The sequence below is a fragment of the Gadus morhua genome, chromosome 5 (assembly GCF_902167405.1).
Source record: "Gadus morhua chromosome 5, gadMor3.0, whole genome shotgun sequence".
NCBI classification, from domain to species: domain Eukaryota; kingdom Metazoa; phylum Chordata; class Actinopteri; order Gadiformes; family Gadidae; genus Gadus; species Gadus morhua.
Genome location: NC_044052.1, coordinates 14,942,656 through 14,968,322, shown reverse-complemented (window position 1 = coordinate 14,968,322; position 25,667 = coordinate 14,942,656). Strand labels below are relative to the sequence as shown.

The following is a 25,667-nucleotide window of genomic DNA, read 5'->3' as shown; positions in this document are numbered from 1 at the left end:
CACACTGCTGGTCCTTTAAATCAAATTAAAGCCTTGGTATGTCCACAGAGTGTCGCTGTTTGGTTTGTTATGTGAAGTATGAGCCTTGCTACGTGCCGTAGCAAAACAGACAGCTCATATTGGAGCGAAAGTTTCAAAAGGCAAAATAAGCGTCGCATCAATTTACGAAACTATGAGAGCTGTGTTTTATCTGTTATTAAGAACTTTGTTGAAACAATAGTAAAAGCGGTCCACAGATAAAAAAAAATGGAAGGACTGGAGATGTCCGCGATGATACCAGCTCTTCAAGAGCTCGCCAGGTAACTCATCATGCCCATGTTGGCTAAGCTAGGCTATGAACACACCTTACACTTCTGACAGGACCAGCTTTATCGTTCATACTCTTTCAAGCAAATAAACAAAAAATGAAACCCAATTTTGTCAATTTCTTTGTTTAAACACTAACGAGTACATAATTTCCCCCTAATCTTCTACCAGTGCCAGCCCATCGGAGTACAATAATGCAGTGCAGAAACCCCGACAGATCTTGTGCCAGTTCATTGATAGGATATTGACAGACGTGGATGTTGGTAAGCCGGCACTTTCTGTATTTGGTTTTGTTCAAGTTGTTGTACTTTCCTAAACGTTTTACTATACGCAACGTGACCCAGTAAACTAGTAGAATAGTTTCAGGCTAGGTTTCTTCTATAGATTTGATGCAATGCAAATTAAAAGGTTTTTTTATAAACATTTATTAATCTTTACTTGAGTTACAACTCTCTACTTGTGATGATGCTCTTTTCTCAGTGGCTCTAGGGCTGAACAAGAAGTCTACCTCGGAGCCTGCCTGCGTGATGTTGCTGGACTTCGTGCAACACATTATTAAATCCTCCTCCCTGATGTTCGCCAACCCGGCCTGCCGTGGAGCAGAGTATGCAGACACCACGCAGAGCTGCATGGGTGAGAGCAATGCCCTAGCAGAGATGCGTGCAACCTGTTCACGATCTGTGTATGAAAGGTTCACTACTACAGTAGTGTAGGGGTTAGAGTGTTGGATTTTAAGGCATACGTTCCAGTGGTAGACTTATGCGGCATCTAGCTGAATAGAATTAGGGTTCAGTTGGTTGTAATCTGCAACTCCCTGCTTGTTGCAACTCAATTGTACACCCTGGACCTATAAGGGTTAATTTCCATGGATCTTAAGACACTGTGCTGCTTTCGATAGGGGCCTCCTAAATAAGGAGTTATCGGAAATGTTTTCTGTTGCCAGTGACCAACCTTTAGAGGTACTCTTGGCCCCAGGACCCACCGAAAACGTCTGTACACACTCTCATAACCACGCGTCACACACTCTCCCCTCCTCTTTTTACTCAGACCTGTGTGTGTTTTCCCCCCACTCTCAGAGTTCAGTCGCTGGGTGGTGGGCAGGATGCTGCGCGTGGCCGCGTCGCCGGACTGCGACGTCATCCACCCGCCGGTCTCGGCCGTGCTCTGCTCCCTGCTGCACACGCTGCGCGTCCGGGCGCCCGTCCTCTTCGGCCGCGTGACGGACGAGCTGCTGGGCCTGTGCCAGGACCTGTGCGACGTCCTCCAGGACGGCGCCCGCTGGCCCGTCACGCTGCAGCGCTTCCGCGTTCCCGGCGCGCCCTCCGCCGCCCAGCTCGCCCCCCACCTCGCCCCCTGCCCCCCGCTCGTCCTGCCCTCCCAGGCCGCGCTGGAGTCGCTGGTCGCCGTGGTGATGGGCGTCATGACCGACGCCCTGAGGGGTGTGGTCTCCCAGCGGGCCCTGGCGGTCACCTGGGAGACGGCGTGCTTCGTGCTGGCCCATGGCGGATGCGGCCCCCGGCTCCGGCCCATCGCCATGGCGATGCTGCAGCGCCTTGTGGAGCTGGCCGGCGTCCAGGAGAGGCAGGGCCACGAGTTGTTCGGCGCCTACCTCCAGCTGCTGGAGACGCACTTCCACCCGGACCCCGGGGCGGCGGGCCCACGGGCCTACGGCGGGGAGCTCCTCGGTCTGACCCGGGCCGTGTTTCAGCCCCTTGGGGGCTCGTGGCAGCGGGCCCCCACGCTGGAGCCTGTCCACCTGGCCCAGCTGCTGGACTGCGTCTGCGCCCTGGCGGTGGCCGGCCTGCGGTTGGGGTCGGAGGTCAGCCAGTCCCTGTGCGTTATCTTCGGCTTCCTGCTCTCGGTCGCCCCCGGCTACGAGGGCGCCGCGCTGATTCGGAGGCAGAGGGTGACGGAGGTGTGCAGGAGGCTGGTCTGCACTGTGGGGACGGAGAGTCAAGCTGAGGTACGGTCGTTTCCCCTGCCTGCCTGTCTGTCTGGCTGTCTGTCTGTGTTTCCAGTGGTCTGGCCTTGTCGTCATGGATCCCGAACGTTCCGTTTATGTTTTTTCTTCCTCGCAGTGCGCCGAGGGCTTCCTCCAAACCGCGCTGGAGGCTGAGGTTGCCATGGTGACCCGGGAGCTGGAAGGCGACGGGGAGGTGGCTGTCAAGAGGCCGCGTTTACCCATCAACCCCTCCGCCAGCAAGAGCACAGGAAGCTGCGCAACGTGAGTCCCACCATTCAACGCATCTCTTGATTGTTGAGCTCAAACATGAATGGGAGAAATATTCTTCATGGTAGAGTGGAGTGAAGGTACAAGGTTCTCACAGCCAAAACAACTGCATTGTTTCATAATCGTTCCTAATGCGTCCTTCTGCAAGATGCCTAGCCTTCTACCAGCTCCTTCATGACATGCATCTGAATTAACTGTAAAGTGTTTTGGCTAAAAGTGAAAAGCGATCTAACCTCTGCCACGTGTCATCACTGTGTGATTGACTGTACTGATGAGGAACAATGAGGGCCTAAAAGTACGGAAAGAATGTCATTGTGTGTGTGTGTGTGTGTGTGTGTGTGTGTGTGTGTGTGTGTGTGCACGTCTACACGTGCGCCCCCAGGGAGGTGGACATGCGTGTACGGAGCGTGGTGTGGGCAGAGACGAGCAGCCGCATGGAGCATCTGCTGACGTCCCTGAACTCTGAGCCGGAGCCCGGGGACGCTGTCCACGCACTGGACGGACTGGCCCTCCTCCTGCACCTGGTGGCCCTCTGCACGACTCCCACCAGGTCAGAGCACGCACGCACGCAAACACACGCACGGAGCCTAAGCCTATCTCTATGTCCATAGCTGGGTGTCGAGGTGTCCCTGAGCAAGACACCTAACCCTAACTGCTCCTGACGAGCTGGCTGTCGCCTTGCATGGCTGACACCGCCACTGGTGTGTGAATGTGTGCATGAATGGGTGAATGCGAGGCAATATTGGAAGGCACTTTACATAAAAAGCGCTGTATGAATGCAGTCCATTTACCATTCCTTTCTCTTTTTCAGACTTACTTTCTTTATTTTTTCAGTATTTTTGTTCTTTGTTTTTATTTGTTTGTAACCTTTTTAAAGAGCGCTAAAAGACCTCAGAAAGCTCTTTATTTTCTAATGCTTAAAGTAAACCGTTCCCTCCTCCAGTCCGTCCCCACTGCTCTGGGTGACCGTGGAGACTCTGGGCAGGGCCCTGAAGAGCTGCCAATCACTGCTAGAGGGCAGGGCTAAGAGTAACTCCAGCCAATCCCTCGTTCAGTCAGCTTTCCAAAGCACCCTCACGGTTCTGGACTCCATCCTGTACCTGACATGTAAGAAACACACAAACCAACACAACTTTCAAATGTGTATCGACATGTCTTTCTTGTCCTTGGTCAAAATGCAAACAAAGTCGCTGGAAATCCTTAAAAATGCTATCTAATGCTAATGGAAAGCAAATAAAGATTTGAACGTGAATCCTGCATAATGTGGAGTGGAAACGACCGGAACCCTTTCTATTCCCGACTGTTTCCTGATGTGATGTGCTCTTCTATGTGATCAGCAAACAACCAAGCGGAGGGGGAGGAGGGCCTGCACAGACGGGTGTGCTGCCTGCTGTCCTACCCCTGGGTGTCGGAGCTCCAGGCCCTGCCTGCCTACAGGGCCTGCGGGTTCCCCTCCAGCCAGCCGGCCCTGGCTCAGTCCCTGGGGTCCTGCTGCGGTGAGTCTCCCTGGCCTCCACCTGCACGGGTCAACTATGTTAGCATTTTAGCTTTAGCTTTTTGTGGTATCAATTATACTATATTCTACTTAACGTGTGTGTGTGTGTGTGTGTGTGTGTGTGTGTGTGTGTGTGTAGACTCTCAGGCAGAGTGTTTGTCTCTGCTCGCGCTGCTGCGTCGGGGTGTGTGTGAGAAGTGGCGCGTGTGTGTGTTCCTGGAGGCCTTGAAGAGCCCCGACCAGGCGGTGAGGGCTGCGGCAGTACGAGCCTTCCCCCTCCTGCTGCACCAGCTCGGCCCCACACACCATCAGCTGCTCAGCACTGCACTACCGTAAGCGCAAGCACACACGCACAGAGTTAGGGGGACAGGAAGAGGGGACCCAAACACTTGACACAGGGAGGCAGAGACGGTGTGAAAGGAAGTGGGATTTATTGGGACAAGGGGTAAACCACAAGCCGGGGCTAGGGAGGCGGTAGTCAGGCGGGCGATGGTTCGGTAATGGGCCGGCAGTCAGGCAGGCAAGGACTCGACAACAGGCGGGTGGTACGAACTTAGGAATTGTAAACGACGAACTGGATGCAGGTCAGCTGACCCAGCCCAACACACACACACACACACACACACACACACACACACACACACACACACACACACACTGACCGATACGACCTCCATCTCTCTCTCTCTACCTCACTCACGCTCGTATACTAAAGTTTGGACTGCCACGTTGATTCTAAAGTTTCTACCATCATTGATTCTAAAGTTTAAACTGTACGGTTCTGACGAGATGTTAACTATTAAATTGAGTTTATTGTAAATATTAATTATTTCATTTTATCTGATATTATCCTTTTCTACTTACTGCGCCTTGGGTCAGAGACAAACTACATTTTAATTCCTCGATTTGTATTTTACATTTTTTTGAATTTACAATAAAGCTGAATTCGGCTTTTGACTTTGAAACGTATTGTTTCGATTATTTCTATGCCATTTATTCAATATGTTTCCCCGTGCGACGTCAGGTCCAAACTGGAGGACAGCTCGGAGCAGGTCAGGGAGGAGCTGGCCCGGACGCTGGGTCAGCTGACCTGCATCCAATCACACTGCTCCAAGCTTGCCGCCATTCGTTCGGTGTCCCCGCAAGCCCCTCCCCCCAGGATCCTCTGCTCCCGGTTGGGCCTTGCTTCAGAGCACGCCAGGGAGACAGAGGCGTCCGTGGCAGCGTCCGTGATAAGGCCGTACCTGGCTCTACTGGGAGGCCAGTCTCCTAGTGGTGTTAAGCAAGGTATGTGTTGCGTCTCCCTGTTACCATAGTTACCATCTCGCTAGTACAGCTTTTGATTTATTTATTGAAGTACATGTGTTTCAGGCTGTGATACTAAGACAATATTCCTGTTAATTCATAAATCATTTTGCATTGAAAGTGTACCACTATTTTAAAGCTACCTTAACACTAACTGATTAACGTTTTTATGATCATTAGACGGCAGAAAGGGTTGCTGTTTGGTTTGGTACAGTAACTGGTGAATTGGAATATGTGCTTAGGTAAATATTTCATATAAACTCTCTCCGCCTCTCTCTTTTATTTTGATTACTTTTTTTAGCCTTCGTGGAAGCCTTGCCCCACCTCAGCTTGCACGTGAAGATAGTGGGCGGAGACAGCGACTCTCAGGCAATTCTATCGGCTCTGATTGGTCTCATTGAGGATCCGGACCCAGTAGTCAGAACGTGCTTCGGCCAATCGGTGTGCTTCCTGCTGGCAGAGCCCGACCCCAGCCCTCAATATGCCATCGTCAGTGAGGTGTGTTTCTGATATAAGATAAGATGCTTTATTATAGATGCCTAATACCCGACGTGTATCACGGCAGAATAAAATACATTTGGGAAAAAAAAATACAAAATCACATTTGTGCAGTCACTCAGCGTTTCTCCTCCATGTATTCAGAATACTCCTGTTTGTTTAATCATTGGGACATTTTGATATTGATGATGACCACGGAGTGCGTTCTACCCTTCCTCCTCAGCTGCTGGTGGCCCGTCTGAACGGGGCGTACGTCACCGCCAAGCAGAACAAAGATGACGCTCTGCGAAACACGCTCATCCTCACCACCGGGGAGATCGGGAGGTACGGAGAACTCTGAGCTGTAGTCATAGACACGGTCACAATCACCTCTCGCTGCTGTCCCTACAAGATCCTCCTTTAAAGGTGACATATTATTCCACCAGATGCAATTAAATCGGCCTCTTCTGACATCACAAGAGGGCGTGTCCACCTAGATGTGTGCTGGATAGATCAGTCTACCAGCCTACCCAGTGGACCGAAGCAAACGTTGCTCATCTATCCGTCATTCATCTGGGTGGACACGCCCACTTGTGATGTCAGAAGAGGCGGATTTTCAAAGGGGCTTGTGACGACTAATCCCACTCACACCTGGTGGTATAATATGTCACCTTTCACATCTCTTGCCCTGTCTGTGTTGATGTCACGCGCCGCCAGGTTGATTTGTAGAAAATAAGTGTGCATAAGTTCTGTAAATAATAGACTGGCTCACAGTAATAGTAATGTGGCGTTGTGGTTGATTTATTGTTCCATCCATCCATCTATGTAATGTATTCATGGCTCCATCTCCTCTCCGGCCCCTCTCCTCTCCCCCCCCTCCAGGGCAGCCAGTGGTAGCCTGGTGTCCTTCTCTCTGCTGCGGCTGCTCCACTGCCTGCTCTCCAAGTCCTCCAGCGTGTCCGTAGCGGCCTACACCCAGATCCGAGCGCTGGCCTCGGCCAAGGGCCTCCGGCTACAGACCCTCTTCAGCCAGTACAAGAACCCCATCTGCCAGGTAGGACAGGGGGGGCTAGGCCTGGTCGGGTTCAATCAACGCGCCGTCTGTAGGCGCTCAATGACCAACTGCCTCTGCCAAAAAAAACAACACTTCTCTCAAAATGACGACAAAGTGGACGTCCGTTCATGTCGTCATCATCGGCGTTCAATTTGACAGAAAATACGGGTTACTAGTAGCCAAGCACAACAGCCTGCTAATATGATCTAAGTGCTAACATTTCAGTGTATTTTATTGACAATGGCAAGGTCATCCATCAGGTGTTGCCTGGATTACAGTGCAAGTTACACTGTGCAAAATTATATATAACAAGACTAAACAGTTGAATGCTTTCAGAATCGCCCGCACAATTTGATTTCCAGTTAAACCCAGGGAACGGTAACCTGGTTTAGAATAGGCCACCAAGGGCCGACACCTCCTTACCATAACCCGTGGTGCTCGCTCTGCCTCCCCTGCCCTCTCTCCCCTGTAGTTCCTGGTGGAGTCCCTGCACTCGCGCCATGTCTCCGCTCTGCGCAGCACGCCGGACCAGAGCAGCGAGTCGGCCAATCAGAGGGAGCTGGCCCTGGACATCCTGGCACAGATCGCGCATGCCTTCGACTTCCCTGACCTCCACCGCTTCCTCACTGTACGGTTTTGAGCACGCGTGCGCGTTGTCCCACAAGCACACGTTGACGCTCACAAACGCAAATCTATAGCAGCCAGCATAACCAGTCTATGTATTAGTATGTGTTGAAATGGTTTGGAAACACCATTGCAATCCTGGAACATTGTGGGTACCGATAACAACATAGTTTCCGTGTTATTCAGGTTTAAGAGACTACACATGTTTGTGCTGTGTTTGGGATATGTGCTGATTAAATGCAATTTAACGCAGCCCTTTTGGCTGGGAGTCAAACACATTTGCAACTGTGGGCTACAAATCGTTGACTTTATGTCTCCCTGTGTTTGTTTGTTGTTTCATCCCCCGTACAGCGTACACTCCAGGTCCTCCTGCCCTACCTGGCTGCCAAGGCCAGCGCCACTGGCTCGGCTCTCATCCGCACGCTAGCCAATGAGCTGAAGGCCAACCGGAGGGAGATCCTCATCAACAACTTCAAGTACATCTTCAGCCACCTGGTGTGCTCCTGCACCAAGGGGGAGTTGGAGAAGGCCTTCCACTATCTGCAGGTACACACACATATATAGACCATCTACCAGTGCACAAATATATTCATTATCAAATTCATTATCTACAGGCACACAGCAGTGGATGGTTACCACAAATATATAACGAATGATTACTTAACGTTTACATAAAATACATTTACCGGTAGGTCCTTTTTAAAAGTGCAATTTAGATTACAAAATCTGTTAATCCATCCGAAAAATGTAAATGTAAATTTTAATTATGTGAAGTTAATACAGATGAAGGTCACAAAGGAATAGCTAGCTATTAAGCCGACTTGCTGAATGACTGAACAGTGAAATAACGATTGTGCTTTGCACCAAACATTTCAAGAGAGTCTCTTGAGGCCTCATTCACCTAGCAGCGATCAAACGGTAGCTGGCTGGGGGAACTGATTGCAGAATCTGCCATCTTTGCCGCTAGGTGAATAAGGCCACTGTAGAATAGGCAGCAACGTCATGACGCGTTCTGATTAGAAGTCACATTGATTTAGGATACACCGCTTGGATCCCATTAATTTGTCCACGGGCACATGGCGACAACAAAGGCAAGTCGGGAAAGGAATGAATGGCGTTACAGTCACAGTCCTTTTTGTTCCTGGCGTTCCCAGAGCGAGACGGAGATCGAGCTGGGCTCCCTGCTGAGACAGGACTTCCAGGGCCTCCACAACGAGCTGCTGCTACGCCTGGGGGAGCACTACCAACAGGTCTGCTCACCAACATCTGAGTCACCTTATAGGTCTTTGGTTTCGTTTTTTGGTAAGGGTGCTCCGATCGATCGGAAACACCGGTCGTTATCGGCCGTTGTTCGTTCTCAATCGGTTGGTCGGTGGTCTCTATTAGGCTGATCAGATGGCTCAAAACACAAGAAAATCTCTCCACATGTCGCTAAAACGGCTTCACTGGTTTAATGAATTTGCATGTTACAGGACAATGTACAGAGAATCAGGTCAGCAGAGTTGCACTGTGACACATGTAGCCTTCCACAGGAGATTGCCTGTATCAGGCACGTTCACACACACACACACACATGCATACATACATATACTGATGTTAATGTATATACATGCTTGTACCCATGTAGGTTTTCAACGGTCTGGCGATCCTTTCTTCCTTCGCATCCAACGCCGACCCATACCAAGGCCCAAGGGACACCTCCCCAGAACACATGGTCCGTGCTCTCTCTCTCACTCACTCGCTCACTCACTCACTCTCTCACTCACTCACTGGGTATAATATTGGTCTCTCTCTCTCCCCAGGCTAACTACCTGCAGCCCAAGCTCTTGGGGATCCTGGCCTTCTTCAACATGCAGCTGCTGAGCTCCAGCGCTGGGGAGAAGGACCGCAAGAAGCTGGTGGGTTGGGTCATCCCGTCCATCCTGGACTCTTATTATTAGACTAACACTCTGATTACCATCACCACACTCTGATCATTCAGCTCTTAACTTGCTCGTAGTCCAGGGGGACAGATTTGAACATGCAAGCAGATTGTGTGTACTAGGTTCATGTCTTAGATTCAGAGGCAGGTCTATTCCTGAAGCAAGGTCTCTACTGTGAGTGTGTATATAACACTGACTGTGATTGGTTTATATGCTAATGGCCTTTGTCCATAGCATAACAGAGGCTGTTGTTGGTTTTATGAATGTGTTCTAGAAATATCAGTGGTTGTGATTAATCGTTATGCTATTATTCTACCTAGGTGGCTGAGATTCTTCTTCCTGATAGTATATGTAACAGTTGTTGTGATTGGTTGATGTACTAGTGGAGCAGCTCTGATTGGTCTATGTGCTATTGATCTGTCTGACATTGAATTGGTCCATGTGAGCCAGGCCCTGACCAGTGTGATGGCCCTCATGCGTCTCATTGGCTCCCGACACATAAGCTCTGTGAGGGTGAAGATGATGACCACCCTACGCACCGGCCTGCGCTACCGGGAGGACTTCCCCCTCCTCTGCTGCCAGTCAGTACACACACACACACACACACACACACACACACACACACACACACACACACACACACACACACACACACACACACACACACACACACACACACACACACACACACACACACACACACACACACACACACACACACGGTTGTGCCACTGTCTGTCAGCACACACACACACACACACACACACACACGTTATGCCACTGTCACACAGTGCCCACACGTGTTCTCTACTTTACATTCCATGCCTCAACTTTTTTCTGTGACCACATTTTAACTTATTTTTATTCTTAATTCCTAAACCTACACTATGTTTGCTTCAGCCAGTACAATATGTACACTAGAAATATCTGAATAATGAAACACGAGTTACGAATGTAAGGCCCCTTATGGGTAGGACTGCAATGGTTGCCATAGGTGATAGTAGTTAATACGAAATAAATACAAAGAGTCTCTTGGTGCTGGCCGGTTCCCATCAGTGGACCCCGGGAACAGGCCCGTATCACAATCGTGCACTGACGCCATCGCTCAACACTTGTTACTTCCTCTATGGACAGGACGTGGGAGTGCTTTGTGAAGAGTGTGGAGCCTACTCACCTGGGACCCTTGCTGAGTCATGTGATCGTGGCGCTCCTACCCCTCATCCCGCTGCAGCCCAGAGAGACCACCGCCATCATACGCTTCCTCATCCTGGACAACAGGTGAAACACCCCCTCTCTCTCTCTCTTCATATATGTTCCTCTTATGAGTGAAGCCTAATAGTGGGGGGGGGGGGGGGGTTCTTGTGGTTGCTCTGGTTTGTCCTGGTGGAGAAATTACAAAGTGGGTGTGGCCTCATTATGCCGTCACAGCTCCCAGGCACTGAACTAGCATCTCTCTCTTGGGCAGACAGCCCTACGGTGTCTGCTTCTAGGACGATCCTCGAAAGGCAACCTATTCAAAAGTCTCTAGTTCAAATTTCATTCCATTGTTCCATATTAATGGATCTGTTAACATTCCTAGTTCACGGAGCTATAATTATATCGAAGGTCTCGCTCTCTCTCTGTCTATGTCTCTGTCTCCCTCGGCGTCTGTCTCTGTCTCTCTCGGCCTCTTTGTCTCTGTCTCTCTCTCTCGGCCTCTGTCTCGGTCTCATATATGTGATGTCGTCTGGCAGGGAAGTGGTCCAAGACTACCTGCACGAGATCTACTTCCTGCCGGAACACCCAGAGCTGAAAGACATCCACACGGTGCTGCAGGAATACAAGAAGGTCAGACATACCGGCAGACAGAGCACAGAATGAATCTGCGTTCTGTTATTATGTTGGTAGTTTAGCCGAGGCAAAGAGGGTTCACATTTAGGAACCCTGGTAAGCCAATCAAATATTTTTAAGAATTTAAACAAGCCAACAATCCAACAAATAAGGTGTCATTGAGGCGAGAAAAATATAATTTATGAATAGACAATGGGTCTGACGAATAACATTAAGCCATGAAAAATTGATGTCGAGGGCCTATCTTTTAATATCTGCTGACATGAGTCACTGTTTATTTGATTCTATGCTCAGGGGTTCCGTGTCGCTTTCTAACCGTGCCATTTGCTTTGCGTCTCTTAATGCATTCATATTAACTCATGAATGATGGCGTGTGGTCCAGCTGACATCCAGCAGCAGCGACCTGGCCGCAGCCCTGCAGCTCTCCATGCGGGCCGTCCAACACGAGAACGTGGACGTGCGCATCCACGCGCTGACCAGCCTCAGAGACATGATGCACAGCAAACAGGTACCGCCCCGGGGCCCGATCCACAGAGCGGCCTTGAGGTTGAATAAAGAGAAACAACAATACAACACTGTCTGTACAGTAAAGCTGTTCATTGAAACAAGTGCCTAGTGCATTAACAATTACTAGGTGACCCAACGTGGGGCAACGGGGCTACGGGACATACAGGTCGATGCGACATGCGGGGTGACCCCACATGCCCGAACACCATCCCCCTGTCTGCCTCCAGGCGTGGCTGCTGCGCCAGGTGTGTGCCAGCGAGGCGGTGGAGCCCGTCATCTCCAGCCTGGTGGGGGTTCTGCTGAAGGGCTGCCAGGACTCCTCCCCAGAGGCCCGGCTGCTGTGCGGGGAGTGCCTAGGGGAGCTGGGGGCCGTGGACCCCGGGCGGCTGGACCTGTCCCACAGCCACACCCACGGAGACCGCAACCCCTTCGTGGTACGAGGACAACGTGCGGTCCATTAGATAGATGGATTGATGGTGGGGAATGATTCAGAGAGGCCATGGGTTGGACTGAAGGACCACACCCATGGAGACCGCAACCCCTTTGTGGTATGAAGACAACGTGGGGTCCTTTGATGGACGGATGGTGATGAATGATTTAGAGAGGCCATTGGTTTTTGTAAAAAGGAGAAAATGAAGAAGGTTATTGCTGAAGCAGATGCGTTGTGGAATCCAAATGGACACACAGGGATGTGGAATCCCCGATTTTAGTGGAAGCTTGTTTTGCTCGTAAGCCATGGCTTTGTGTTGTCGTACCAGTGTTGTGTAACTGTGTTGTTGTTGTTGTTTTTTTCCTGATGGGCAGAGCGGAGTCGACGATCCAAACTTTGCGTACGAGCTCCTGACGGAACTGACCAGAACGTTCCTGGCGTACGCCGACGACGTGAGGGCACAGGACTCTGCCGCCTACGGCATGCAGGTACATGCTCACGCACGCACACACACACGTGCACATACACGTACACACATGTACACACACACGTACACATACACATATACACACACACACACACACACGTACATGCTAGCAGGTACATACACACACACACACGCATGTACACACACATGTACACACAGACACACACACATACACAGGTACACACGCATACGTTTGCTGCCAATGCAATTCATACTAAATTCAATCCAAATCACGTAACGCATTATAAGATGATTTAAGAACCTATACACAGACGCACACTCTTGCTCTACACACTCGTACATGAATATATGAGAAAGTTCACCTCCAGGGTATGCAATATTTCCAACTGTGTGTGTGTGTGTGTGTGTGTGTGTGTGCGCCACAGGAGCTGCTGTCTGTGTTCAAGTGCTGTGAGGGCCGGACAGACTCCCCGGGCCGTCGGCTCTGGAAGAGGTTCCCTGAACAGGTGCAGGAGATCCTGGAGCCTCATCTCAACAGCAGGTGACACGACCACACACATGCACACATGCACACACACACACACACACACACACACACACACACACACACACACACACACACACACACACACACACACACACACACACACACACACTAACACACACACACTAACACACGCACACATTAGTTATTTTTTTATTTAATATATATGTATTTCATTTTTTTGTCTTATTTCCCTTTTTGTCCTGCAGGTATAAGAGCAGCCAGAAGGTGGTGAACTGGTCCAAGATGAAGAAGCCGGTGTATCTAAGTAGCCGAGGTAACAAGTTCTCTGATTGGTCAGCCACCTGGGCCGGTTACCTCATCAGCAAGGTGAGTGGAACCACGGCTCCTAACCTGAACCCAATACCGAAAACACAACTTAACATTTGTATAATGCAACATGTCATAATGATATATATGCCAGGGCATATCATAATTATATACAGTATAGAATATCAATATATATTATAAAGTATCACAATTTGATGTACCATGAAGAAGCACATTGATAGGATACCATTAGACCAGTCTAGCCATCGTATTGCATCATACTTGTGTATTTACTCACATAGGCTTCAGGTATCAGAGATGGAACCCAGAACCTGTTTCAGATTGTGAATGGCCTTGTTGCTGTTGTCGTCATCCAGGTGAGACACGAGCTGGCGAGCAAGGTGTTCACCTGCTGCAGCTTCATCATCAAACACGACTACAAGGTCACCATCTACCTGCTGCCCCACATCCTGCTGCACATGCTGCTGGGCTGCACCCCCGCAGAGCAGCAGGAGGTACGCACGGGCACGCACACACACGTACACGTGCACACACACACGCACACACACACACACACACAAACACATATGGTCATATGCACATTTAGGTATACTAAAACCACGCATAATAGTCTGAATCATTAAATTATGAAATCTGTGCAATATGAATTTGGGATCACTCAGTTCAAATACTCTCTCTTACCTGTCCACCTCCCTTTCGCCCTCCCTGCCGCCCTCTCTCCCCACCTGACTCCCTTCCTCTCTCCCTACCTCCCTTCCTTCTTCATTCTCTCTCTCTCTCTCTCTCTCTCTCTCTCTCTGTCTCTGTCTCTGTCTCTCTCTCTCTTTCCCCTCCCCCGTCCACCAGGTGACGGACGAGCTGCTGGCCGTGCTGACCGAGTGTGAGGGGCGGGGCGGTGTGCGCGTGCAGGAGAACGCCTCCAGCCTATCACAGCTCAGCACGCAGACGGTGTTCAGCATGCTGGCGCACCTCACGCAGTGGAGCCGCCACATCCTGTCCTCCAAGCCCAAGGACAGCGGTAAGCGATGACGTCACTTCCTGTCCTCTTAGCCCCAGTACAACGGTGAACTATGACGTCCTGTCCAAGCTGAAACACCCATGTGACACCACATCCTCTATCCTGCTGTTTATGTGTCACCGGCAGTTCCGCCCTTTATTTTAATCACGTATATAAAAGGTTCTCGAACCTGGTTCCCTTAAACAAAATAGAGGTAAGACAATGAAGGGCAGGTGGGAATTTCCCCCAAAACGTACCACAAATAAAGGTATTAGTATTAAAAATACTGCACTTTACAAGAGACCATTGTTATCAATTTATTGTTGGCGATCAAAATAAAACCTCATATGTCAATTAAAATCGCAATAATCACAGCATGATGAGGTCGAACTTGCCAGTGGGCGAAAGCCGTCTACCAGGGACAATATGCTGGGGCATTAGCTACTCACCTTTAAGTCATACATGGGCTGAGGAACAGAAACACAGTAAGGTACACAGTTTACCTCCAACATCCTTCCCCCCCCCCCCCCCCCCCCCAGAGAGTGGGGAGTACCAGCGCGTGGTGGCCTTCCTGAAGGGCATCCCGCAGGACGTCCTGGCGCGGGCCTCCCTGCGCTCCAAGGCCTACACGCGCGCCCTCATGCACTTTGAGACACACATCCTGGAGAGCAAGGAGAGCGTGCAGGACCACCTCACCTTCCTGCAGGTCAGACACGGCCCCGAGAGAGCGTACTAGGGCTGCTCCGTTACGGAGAAGCAGAATCACCATTATTTTGGTTAACATTGAAATCACGATTATTCAAACGATTATTTTTGGGTTTGAAAACATGATGCAATTATTCAGCATTTTTCCAAAATACCCTTTGTAACTGAGAACACAAAAGGTTTGAATAGAAACTGTTGAAATTGAAAATAATGTAAAAATATGTATCCAACCGTTCTGTAATTTCTATAAAACATTTAATGATAGCATATTCTTTATAAAAAACTAAATAAATGTTTAAACTCGATTATATTAGTTTGGAGATTGTTTGATGCAAAAATTTAAATCTGCATCAAAATTTGATTGATCGCACAGTCCTCCCGTGTAGCACACAAACATCACAGAGGCCGGGACGGTGGCAGATGCTTTCAGTCTAAGCATTGTGTCATTGAGCCGCAAGGGAGGGGTTAGGTCCCTACTTGCATGATAGCATTTGTTAACGTCGTAGAATGGCATGAATGTACAGATAGGAACCTGTGAAACACTTTCATCTTAGTGCATGCCTCAAAGAGGCGACACTCAAAGAGGCGAAAACTGTGAACAGACTAATGGGGTGAAAACCTCCAGAAATAAAGTAAAATGGTTGTAATGCAATTGAGGAGGGCAACACAATCTTTCTATGTAAATTGAAAGCACTTATTATTATTTATTTTTCCACTTTAAAGTGACGCTCATGGTAATGACTTCCATCTTGTTGCTCCTCTTGAACATCTCTCTTGTGATTGGCTGCCTCTGCAGACGCTGTACGCCGCGATGCACGAGCCGGACGGCGTGCGGGGCGTCAACGCCTTGCGGCGCGAGGAGCCGTCGCTACGGGAACAGATCCTGGAACACGAGAGCATCGGGCTGCTACGCGACGCCACCGCCTGCTACGACCGCGCCATAGAGCTGGAGCCCGAACAGGTAGACGCGCACACACACACACACACACACACACACACACACACACACACACACACACACACACACACACACACACACACACACACACACACACGTTACGAACACGTTAGTTTGCAAAATGCAGTAAGATCAGTACTTTACAGGCAAAAGGCACTACACATACACATGAAGTGTGTTTTCTGAAGCCTTGCTCACTGCCTCCCCCTGCTGGTGCAGATCGGGCACTACCACGGAATGATGACCTCCATGTTGGGGCTTGGCCAGCTGTCCAGCGTGATCACACAACTCAACGGCGTACTGACCAATAGGTAGGACTTCCTAATGTACATACATGAACCCATACACACATCACAAACATGGCCTATATGCATAACTTTGAAAACACCCATTGCCTGCATCTCTGGTTGAAAAGAAAAACTATCAATACAGTTATGTGGAATGAAGCGTGTGCGCGCGCGTGTGTGTGTGTGTGTTTGTGCAGGCCCCAGTGGAAGCTGGAGCTCAACTCGTACAGAGTGGAGGCCGCCTGGAGGCTCAGTAAGTGGGACCTGCTGCAGGACTACCTGAGCTCAGGTGAGAGGAAGGTCTTAATACATCTAATTATAGGAACTAATTAATGAGATCCAATACGGCAAGTAGTCACTTCCCCATATCGAGTCTGAAAATAATTGTTAAGGTTGTGCTTTTGTGCCGCCTAAGACCAGACTCAAACAGTTACAATCTAACAGCAATAAGTCTGGGGTTTCTGTGCACATTGAATTATGGATCATAAAGTGTTTGTGTGTGTGTGTGTGTGTGTGTGTGTGTCTGTGTGTGGTGCCTGTATGTCTGTGCGTGTGATCCTGTGTGTGTGTGTGTGTGTGTGTGTGTGTGTGTGTGTGTTTGTGTGTGTGATCCTGCGTTTGTCCGTGTGCATGTGCATGTGCCTGCGTTTGTGTGCGCGTGTGTTTTCCTGTTTGTGTGCGGGTGTGTTTTCCTGTTTGTGTGCGCGTGTTTTCCTGTTTGTGTGCGCGTGTGTTTTCCTGTTTGTGTGCGCGCGTGTTTCCCTGTCTGTGTGCGCGTGTGTTTCCCTGTCTGTGTGCGCGTGTGTTTTCCTGTTTGTGTGCGCGTGTGTTTTCCTGTCTGTGTGCGCGTGTGTTTTCCTGTCTGTGTGCGTGTGTGTTTTCCGGTCTGTGTGCGCGTGTGTTTTCCTGTCTGTGCACGTGTGTGTAGGTGCAGACAGCTCGTCCAACACGTGGGGCGTGCGTCTGGGTCAGATGCTGCTCGCTGCCAAGCAGCAGGACTCTGCAGCTTTCTATGAGAAGCTGAAGGTGGTGAGGAAGGAGCAGGTGGTGCCGCTGTCCGCTGCCAGCTACGAGTGCGGCACCTATCAGCGAGGCTACGAGTACATCGTCAGGTGGGTCGACACCTCCCCAGCCACGGGAAGTATAGGGGCTGATACAACCTCCAGAGATCTCTGTTGATCATGGTTCCTCCAGTGAACTGCAGTGTGCTGTTGTTGTCTCCAAAAGTGCTTCCAGATATTCTGCCTCCATAGCTATCATGAATTATTAATCTTGATCCAATGTTTTCCCATTACTAGTCATGCCCAAGTCGTACTAGAAATGTATAATTCTCAAGGCTAAGGCTTTCGGTTCAATGCATCAATGCATTTCTTCACACTTTTGTCCGTGTGTTTGTTTGTGTGTGCTTCTGTGCGTGCATGACCAGGCTTCATATGCTCAGTGAACTGGAGCACACTTTCACGGAGCTTCAAAAGCAGAGACAAGACTCCACCCCCAGCCTCAGCCAGTTGCCACCCCATTGGTCGGATCGACTTGAGATGACCCAGAATTCCTTCAGGGCCAAGGAGCCAATCCTAGCCCTGCGCCGGGCACTTCTCAGCCTGGGATCTGGGTATGACCCAGAGCCCAGGCTTGTGCTATTTACTTTGAGTTACCTTCTTCCTGTACGCACATTGAGGCCGCAAATGAAGCCTGGGTCTGTATTTGTATATGCAGGCCCATGTGTGAGGAGATGGTGGGGGAGTGCTGGCTGCAGAGTGCCCGGGTGGCCAGGAAGGCTGGACACCACCAGACGGCCTTCAACGCTCTGCTCAACGGGGAGAAGACGCACCAGGCCGAACTGCTGACTGAGAAGGCCAAGTGGCTCTGGTGTAAGGTACATCAACACACACACACACCCCACACATTCATTTTACACACCATACGCACTATCATATAAGTCATTACACTTGCTAACCACAACTGGATTTGTGCAATGGAACCAGTATATTTTTTTTTCCAAAACTGAACTACAATAACACTCGACTAGGCTGGCGGAGCAGTCTACCAGCCAATACCACTGGTATTCCTATCTTTCCATCATTCATTTGGGTGGACACTCCCATGGACAGATTTTAAGATGGCTTGTAACGGCTAATCACACTCAAACCTGGTGGTGCAATAGGGGCCTTTTTAATGACTTTTGTCTCAGCGCCACGCAGAGAAAACTTAGGTTAGAGTAAAGTTTATTTACCCTATATGTGACAAATGAGCTATAATATAATTCATATTTATCCCTTTGTTTCATAAATGTTGAATATGTTTAAATATCTTTTCCAAGTATTAAGTATTAATTGCAGTCCCACTATAAATGCATGAACGCTCCACATGGCATCTTCCCGTTTCCTGTCCCCAGGGAGACGTGCACCAGGCCCTGATTGTGCTGCAGAAGGGCGTGGCCCAGTGTTTCCCTGACGACCAGCCGCTGACGCACCCCCGCCTGCTGCAGACCAAGGGCAAGGCCATGCTGCTGATCGGGCGCTTCATGGAGGAGACGGCCAACTTTGAGTCCAACGCCATCATGAAGGCCTACAAGGTGCAGTGGAGTAGTAGAGAGTCCCAATAATAATACATCACGTGGGAACAGGATATTTCAAAAGTTGCATTGAAAGTGCAAATATTACCATGTATTCAATTTCCAAGACTATATGAAAAGAAAGAATATAAAGTATTCTCCTTCTATTATTCATTGTACATTAGTTGTTTTCACCAAATTTACTATTAATTTATAATTACTCTCATTTAACACCTCTAATTCCGTACATACTATTATCTATGATGGATCATAGTTTGAAGACATAGATGACAAATATGAGGTATAATATTAAATATTTTGTGTACCAAAACAGTCGAGTGGATCTTGCCTGTATGTGACCTTGTATACGTACGTACGTGCGTGTGTTACAGGATGTGACCACCCTTCTGCCTGAGTGGGAGGACGGTAACTTCTATCTGGCTAAGTACTACGACAAGGTCATGCCCATGGTGACCGACAACAAGCTGGAGAAGCAAGGGAACCTCATCCGATACATCGTCACCTACTTCGGAAAGTACGTTGCATATTTCTTGACGTAATGGCGCTCTCCCACCGACGGGTTCGCTTCGGACCCAGCACGCCTCAGCCCAGTAGTGAGGGTGCGGTAAAGCCCAGCTGAGTTCTGCCGACAGTACCCTTATCGTAGGGCGGGGTTTAAGCCGTATGGGGATAGCCGCAGGAGCTACGTAAGCATCGTGATCTCATAGCAGCCCGACACAGTGTAGCCTGCTAATATATCCAAGGATAAAGAAGAATCCGCACAATAAACAAAGAGCAACAGTGTAGGCCGTCCACTGAGGGCGTCAAACTTTTGTGAGACATTTTCTTCAACGAACAAAGCTTTCGCCGTCGTCCAGAAATACCTTGTGGATAATGTTTGTTATCGCGATTCTGTCGACCAATCAACGGACGGCGTGTGTAGCTCGAACTTTCCGGCACCCTTTCAGGCGTCTCAGTGCCCCAATGGAGGAGTACTGCGAGAATAGTTTGGCTCAATACGGCTCAGTCCGGGTCACGCCCACTTTTGGAGGTGGAAACGCGATCGGTGCCGCACCTTTGGCAACTGAACCAACCCGCACCCTTCGGTGGAAACGCGCCATAAGTCCCATGCTTTCGATGTTAAGTCACATGCTTCGAAAAGTAGATTGCCTACTTCGGGAGTTGCATACGGGCTGCATGCTTCAGATGGTAGGTCACATTCTTCGGAAAGTAAGTCGCGAACACCGGAAAATGAGTAACGTAGTGATGCTAATCCCTGTTGGTTCTATAAGGTTACGATACAACCCTCTAGATCACAGTTCATACGTCTCCATGGTGTCTAGTTGCTACATGGTTCCTCCACCCGCCTGTCGCTCGGTCTACGTGACCAGCTGACCGTTTGGGTTCCTTCAACAGAGCGCTGCAGTTTGGGAACCAGTACATTTACCAGGCCATGCCTCGCATGCTGTCCTTATGGTTGGACTTCGGAGCCAAGGTCTACGAGGTTGAGAAAGGTGGGTGATGGGGCACACTGTCGTGACCTTTGAGAAATGATCTTTGCATCGTATGTTGTGTCCTTTGAGAAATAACCTTTGCATTTGCAATCCTTAAACGGTATTCAAAGTGGTGTCTCTCACTTTGATGTGTGTCGCATCCGTGTCCATTTGTTTGTTCCTTCTTTATTGACCTTACCCTAGTCTCGTTTGTGTTCTTGTTCTAAACGATATCCTAGTACAGTTATTGATGACAACCTCGTGCTGGTTTGTTCATCATAACGCTAGTTAGCTCTGCTCACGATCGTAACCACCGGGCTCCACTTGGAGCCGGTCTCGATCGCTCACCTCTGTCCCGCCACCGTGCCCCTGCAGCCGGCCGGGTGGACCGACAGATGCGCCAGGAGCTGGCCAAGATCAACGCGGCGGTCAGCGAGAACTGCGCCAACCTGGCGCCCTACCAGTTCCTGACGGCCTTCAGCCAGCTCATCTCCCGGGTCTGCCACTCCAGCAGCGAGGTGTTCGGCGTGCTCAACACCATCGTGGCCAAGGTGCTGCTGGCCTACCCCCAGCAGGCCATGTGGCTCATGACCGCCGTGTCCAAGGTAGGGGGTGTGTGCGGGGACCTAGGGTGGATGGGGCTGTTGAAGTATGCCTGTCATGTTTTTCATTCAAAGCTGCTGTAGCTTAGGTTTCAGAGCTGCAAAGGGGATTGTCTGGATCGATGAAGGCTCTCTACACCTCTCTCTATGAGGCGCCTTGCGTTAAGGCACGGCTGTTGTTTTTTTGGTGTCTCCTCACCTGTAGTCCTCCTACCCCACGCGGATGAACCGCTGTGACGAGATCTTGAAGACAGCCGTCAACCTCAAACAGTCTCTGGCTAAGTTCATCGGCGACGTCAACCGGCTGACGGACAAGCTGCTGGAGCTCTGCAACAAGCCGGTACGCCGCCGGCTCATAAAGCCACACGTTGGTGCTAGTCTGCACTGCTCTGATTGGATGGAAGCTCTTTGCATACCGTTCCGTTATGTTGCATTGTGAGGTGAAAACTCTGGCCAAAAAAACGGCCAATTGAAAAGTAGGGTTAGGCTTGAATTTTCTTACAATCGAATATGTCTCGAATTTACTACTCAATCATCGTATTCATAGTTTATCTGAGACTTGAAACTTAATGCCTGTCCTATTGTAATGTTGTCTATATCTAGAGATGTAAGTGGTGGTATAAGTGGGAGTCTCTGTGTGATGCAGAGCAGAGCCCTTGACGCCTGGCTGTGGTCTTTGGCAGGTGGACGGCAACAGCGCCAGCCTCAGCATGGGAGTGCACTTCAAGCAGCTGAAGCGGCTGGTGGAGGAGCCCACCTTCAGCCAGATCCTGATCCCGCTGCAGGCCGTGCTCATCCCCACACTGCCCTCTACTGGCGGGGCCAACACGCAGCATGACGCCTTCCCCGGACACTGGGCCTACCTCGCTGGGTTTGAGGACTCTGTGAGGAAACTTACTGGGACAAACACTCGCCCATGAGCTCTGACAGACACTCCTCCACTCGCTCGGGCAAACTCTGTCTCGCTCACAATGACTTCACTGTTTAACCAGTGCACATTATACTGCATAACATTCAATTTATATTATATTGCTTTGTTAGGAGTATAGCATTTTTTATGGTGAGGTGAAATGGCCTTTTGCCTTACTTGTGTACGTACGGGTGTGTGTGTGTGTGTGTGTGTGTGTGTGTGTGTGTGTGTGTGTGTGTGTGTGTGTGTGTGTGTGTAGATCGAGATCCTGGCATCCCTGCAGAAGCCTAAGAAGATCGGTCTGAAGGGCTCAGACGGTCGCAGCTACACCATGATGTGTAAACCTAAAGACGACCTCAGGAAGGACTGTCGCCTCATGGAGTTCAACTGCCTCATCAACAAGGTGTGTGTGTGTGTGTGTGTGTGTGCGCCCATGGATGAATACTTACATGAACACTATTGAGCATTAAATAAAATGCATATTGAAAAGTCTTGTCTACGAAAGGTTTGTGTGCAAGTGTGGTTGTGGTCATTCATCTGTGTCCGATGTGTGTGTGTGTCTTCATTCATCTGTGTATGTATGTATGCGTGTATGTTCGTTTGTGTCTTAATCTGTATGTCCGTGTGTCTATACCTGTGTGTGTCTGGTCTGTGTTTGTGTGTGTGTACGTGTACATGTGTACATCAATGTGCGTGCGTGCATAGTGCCTCCGTAAAGACGCAGAGTCGCGGCGCAGGGAGCTTCGCATCTGTACGTACGCCGTGATCCCGCTGAACGAGGAGTGTGGCATCATAGAGTGGGTCAACAACACGGCCGGCCTGAGACACATCCTCACCAAGCTGTACAAGGAGAGAGGTACACACACACACACACACACCCTCACTGAGCTGTACAAGGAGAGAGGTACACACACACACACACACACCCTCACTGAGCTGTACAAGGAGAGAGGTACACACACACACACACGTCCTCACTGAGCTGTACAAGGAGAGAGGTACACACACACACACACACCCTCACCGAGCTGTACAAGGAGAGAGGTACACACACACGCACCCTCACGCAGCCGTACAAGGAGAGAGGTACACACACACACACACACCCTCACCGAGCTGTACAAGGAGAGAGGTACACGCACACACATCCTCACCAAGTTGTACAAGGAGAGAGGTACACACACACACCCTCACCAAGCTGCCCAAGGAGAGAGGTACACACACACACACACACATCCTCACCGAGCTGTACAAGGAGAGAGGTACACACACACACACACACACACACACACCCTCACGCAGCCGTACAAGGAGAGAGGTACACACACCCTCTTACATGCTCTATGAGGTCACTGAGCTATTGGTCCGATAATTTATAAATATTTGGTAATAATCACGTGTATGTGCGTGTGTGGCCGTGTGTGTCTGGCAGGTGTGTATCTCTCAGGTAAGGATCTGAGGAAGCTGATACTGCCCAAGACTGCACCTTTTGAGGAGAAGCTGAGGATCCATAAGGAGGTGCTGTTGCCCCGACACCCCCCCGTCTTCCACGAGTGGTTCCTCCGCACCTTCCCCGACCCCACATCATGGTATGACCCGGTCTGGTTAATACTTACACGGGTTAACTCACTCATGTCTGGTTACATGGAACGTATCCATTTGGATGTAGGTATGGCTGTTTGATTTTGTGTGTGTCTGTGTGTCTGTGTCCGTCTGTCTGTCTGTCTGTGTCTGTCTCCAGGTACAGCAGCCGCTCAGCGTACTGCCGCTCCACGGCGCTGATGTCCATGGTAGGCTACATCCTGGGTCTGGGGGACCGCCACGGAGAGAACATCCTGTTCGACTCCCTCACTGGGGAGTGCCTGCACGTAGACTTCAACTGCCTCTTCAACAAGGTGTGTGTGTGTGTGTGTGTGTGTGTGTGTGTGTGTGTGTGTGTGTGTGTGTGTGTGTGTGTGTGTGTGTGTGTGTGTGTGTGTGTGTGTGTGTGTGTGTGTGTGTGTGTGAGCGCACGGGACGTTTGGGGGCATTAAAACATATATAAAAGTTTTCCTCATGCTTGGCCTCAAATTCTGCTTTCCTCTATTTCCCTTTTGCTTTATTGTCATTCCCAAAATATGTGCAAGAAAAATAGAGGAATCAGAATTGGGTTTGTCTCTGGCCCACGGTGCAATAAGTAGAAAGGATAAAATGGGGTCAACTAAAATAATTAATATTATATTTATATTAATATTTTCTTCCTCTCCCCCTGGCCTCCACCAGGGGGAGACATTTGACGTGCCGGAGGTGGTCCCCTTCCGGCTGACCCACAACATGGTGCACGCCATGGGCCCCATGGGCCCCGAGGGCCTCTTCAGGCAGGCCTGCGAGGTCACGCTCAGGCTCATGAGGGACCAGAGGGAGCCCCTGATGAGGTACACACACGGGACGCATGCCTCAAAACGCATTATAATCACAATACACAGGCATACAATGAAGCGCACGCACGCAAGCACGCACTGAGCATTTAACATGTTCAGGCTCAAGATGGACCAGTGGAGACCGCTGATGAGATGCATGCATCATGATGCACACAAGGAATACACTCGTAGGAATGCCCACACAGGCACACATGCATGCAACACCCATGAATACACCCGTGCAAAATCCATACTAATGTTCACACACAGCTCGCATGCATGCGCAGTGCGCACACACCTACTTATTGACGAATCATATGGTGGAATCACATTGGAATCTACTACTTGGTTATGAGTAATATGTTGGTCACAGTGTAATCTATAAATTGGTATTGATTAATATGGTTGTTATGGTGACAGTGTGATCTATACATGAGTGTTCATTCCTGGGTTTTTTCTCAGTGTTTTGAAGACCTTTCTCCATGACCCTCTGGTGGAGTGGAGCAAACCAGCCAAGGGTTTGGTGAAGACCCAGGCCAGCGAGACCGGGGAAATAGTCAATGAAAAGGTATGGACGTGTGTCTATTTGTGTGTCTTGGCTCTAGCTTTTCTCACACACACACACACACACACACACACACACACACACACACACACACACACACACACACACACACACACACACACACACACACACACACCAACATAAATGTACCGGTGTGATTTGTTCCTCCCAAGAATGTTTTCCCTTAGAAATTGGATGAAAACGAATAATTATAATTAATATTTTTTACATAATCGATGTAATTGACATCCTCCTCTTCGTCTGCCCCAGGCCAAGACCCACGTTTGTGATATCGAGCAGCGCCTGCAGGGGGTAATAAAGAGCAGGAATAAAGTGCTCGGCCTCCCGCTCTCCATAGAAGGCCACGTACACTACCTCATACAGGAAGCCACCGATGACAAACTGCTCTGTCAGATGTATCTGGGCTGGGGACCCTACCTTTAACACACACTGCACTTTTATACGCAACGACTAGACAAGTTTTAGATTGATTTAGTATCAACAATACTAAATCAATCCCTCCTGATGGTTCGTGTCTAGTCAGAAAGCGCTACTATTTTCACCATCTCGTTCATGTTCGTTTTTGTTTTGCGTTCTGTCGTTGAAAGGACCAATCTATTCAATTTCACTTATGTAAATTATTTTGTATTCAAATAAAAATATATAAAACTGATTTGTTTGTGTCTGTGTGTTTGTTTATTTATGTGTCCGCTGGAGGTTTGCGTGTTAATCTC

The 25,667-nt window shown here is 49.6% G+C and overlaps 1 protein-coding gene across 2 annotated transcripts; it reads left to right on the top strand.

Annotated features, from left to right (window-relative positions):
• Nucleotides 1-89: 89 nt before the first annotated feature.
• atr (ATR checkpoint kinase) lies at nucleotides 90-25,606 on the top strand. Of its 2 annotated transcripts, XR_003976818.1 has the most exons (49): nucleotides 90-299; nucleotides 478-569; nucleotides 787-939; nucleotides 1,383-2,269; nucleotides 2,385-2,530; nucleotides 2,919-3,086; nucleotides 3,480-3,643; nucleotides 3,874-4,032; nucleotides 4,171-4,363; nucleotides 5,056-5,318; nucleotides 5,638-5,834; nucleotides 6,058-6,158; nucleotides 6,696-6,867; nucleotides 7,340-7,495; nucleotides 7,843-8,037; nucleotides 8,646-8,741; nucleotides 9,119-9,205; nucleotides 9,294-9,389; nucleotides 9,864-9,994; nucleotides 10,548-10,691; nucleotides 11,147-11,240; nucleotides 11,626-11,751; nucleotides 11,978-12,184; nucleotides 12,555-12,668; nucleotides 13,054-13,169; nucleotides 13,382-13,502; nucleotides 13,820-13,957; nucleotides 14,310-14,481; nucleotides 15,000-15,166; nucleotides 15,962-16,126; nucleotides 16,343-16,434; nucleotides 16,608-16,699; nucleotides 17,339-17,522; nucleotides 17,837-18,022; nucleotides 18,127-18,286; nucleotides 18,806-18,985; nucleotides 19,357-19,499; nucleotides 20,381-20,478; nucleotides 20,833-21,062; nucleotides 21,265-21,399; nucleotides 21,743-21,943; nucleotides 22,229-22,372; nucleotides 22,675-22,825; nucleotides 23,402-23,558; nucleotides 23,711-23,864; nucleotides 24,232-24,383; nucleotides 24,489-24,556; nucleotides 24,831-24,936; nucleotides 25,204-25,318. XR_003976818.1 is itself a non-coding variant. In XM_030357040.1 (48 exons), exons 1-48 carry the CDS (start codon nucleotides 247-249, stop codon nucleotides 25,375-25,377), a joined length of 7,812 nt encoding a protein of 2,603 aa, XP_030212900.1. In that variant the 5' UTR covers nucleotides 90-246; the 3' UTR covers nucleotides 25,378-25,606. The 2 variants fall into 2 exon arrangements, 1 of the variants encoding a protein (XP_030212900.1); XM_030357040.1 differs by lacking the exon at nucleotides 24,489-24,556 and having other exon boundaries at nucleotides 25,204-25,606.
• The last annotated feature ends 61 nt before the right edge of the window (nucleotides 25,607-25,667 follow it).